The sequence below is a fragment of the Propithecus coquereli genome, unplaced genomic scaffold (genome assembly GCF_000956105.1).
Source record: "Propithecus coquereli isolate 6110/MARCELLA unplaced genomic scaffold, Pcoq_1.0 Scaffold519, whole genome shotgun sequence".
Taxonomy (NCBI): domain Eukaryota; kingdom Metazoa; phylum Chordata; class Mammalia; order Primates; family Indriidae; genus Propithecus; species Propithecus coquereli.
Window position 1 is genome coordinate 74703 of NW_012151052.1, and position 1590 is coordinate 76292.

Sequence of the window (1590 nt, forward strand, 5' to 3'; positions counted from 1 at the left end):
AACATTCTGATGATAGTTATATATAAAGGCATATGCATATGAATCAAAGAAACTCTCTATATACTATGTGAAAGAGGTATGCCATGGCTGTGAGACTGTGTAATGACATGACCCAGCCAAAGAATGTTAAATTACCTGCAGATGAACAAGCTTTCAGCAACCAGTGTTGAGTATCTTTTGCATAAGTGTTTTTCAGAAAAATAACTTATGGTATTACATATTTTGGCAATAGGAACATTCCAACTTTGCAAATAATTTTATCATTCTAGCAGACTAAACTATGGGTCCCAATCTTCATTTACATCCATGCTCTTGACATAGCTTCATAGTGGACCTAGCCATATGACTGGCTTTGGCCTGGGATCTCAGCAGGGTTAATACAGGCAAAGTCCTGAGAGGTACTTCCATTATTTGTTTCCCTCTTACGTGTGCCATCACCATGAGAGAAACACAACCTCCAGCCTGAATCCAGGAAAAATATATGTGAGGCAGAACCAGAGCAGCTGACCCACAGGTCCGCAGCTTGAAGCAGACCTGCTCAGGCTACTTTCGGTTGTCTGTTAAGTATCATTACTGTGGCAATAGCTAACTGATAAAATCATGCTAAAGAATAATATATCTTCAATAATATATTCTGAAACATATGTGGAAAAGATCCTAAATAGGTCAGAACAGGACATGAAAGTATTATTTTTAAATTGCTGAGCATACTAATAATGCCAATAGTATTTCCATTTGTCAGAAAAAGATGACAACACATAACATGGACTTCCAAAAAGTTCAGACTAAATGAAAAAATGGAGAAAATGTTTACTGCAGTGAGTATATGCACCTTGTCATTTCTAGGTCCACCACCAACATACCCACCAGCATGAATGGAGGAAAGAAAGAGTCAATCACTTGAATTCTGTTGGAATTGCTGTTGTCCAGCAGAATAAACATTGTGATACTACGGACCTAAACAATCATCTTTGAGTTTTAAGTGCAGGCCACTGCTAGACATTTCCTGGCAAAGACACAGCAGGATAAACAGCATGTTCATATGTGATTAAAACCACAGGTACCTCATTAAATGTGACCACTTGGCTGGGCACAGTGGCTCACCCATGTAATCCCAGCACTTTGGGAGACTGAGGGGGGAGGATCGCTTGAGCCCAGGAGTTTGAGACCAGCCTGGGCAACACAGCGAGACCCCATCTCTACAAAAGATAAGAAAAATTAGCTGGGCATGGTAGCACATGCCTATAGTCCTACCTATTCAAGAGACTGAGTTAGGAGGATCACTTGAGCCCAGGACGTCAAGGTTACAATGAGCTATGATCACTCCACTGCACTCTAGCCAGGGCATTCATTCATGTGGAATGAGTAACATATGCCTATAAAGATTCAGCACTATTAATCCCATACCTATTTCAGCCAACAGGACTTCTGCAGTATGTCTATGAGCTGTCCCTTGATAAACAAGGCCGATGCCAACCACCGCAGCCACTTGGACATTGTGAGGAACATCCAGCTCTGTGGACGTTGGGGGTAAGAGAGCAGGAATGTGAATACTAAGAAGCCGAGTAATTGACATATCCATGGTGCCTA

At 41.4% G+C, this 1590-nt stretch overlaps 1 protein-coding gene across 1 annotated transcript in view; it reads right to left on the minus strand.

Annotated features, from left to right (window-relative positions):
- The window catches only part of ANAPC1 (anaphase promoting complex subunit 1), a 158631-nt gene that overhangs the window by 48638 nt on the left and 108403 nt on the right, over positions 1-1590 (minus strand). Inside the window, exon 21 of the mRNA XM_012656759.1 lies at positions 1377-1588. Coding sequence (XP_012512213.1) covers positions 1377-1588 — 212 coding nt within the window. The remainder of the gene's footprint in view (positions 1-1376; positions 1589-1590) is intronic.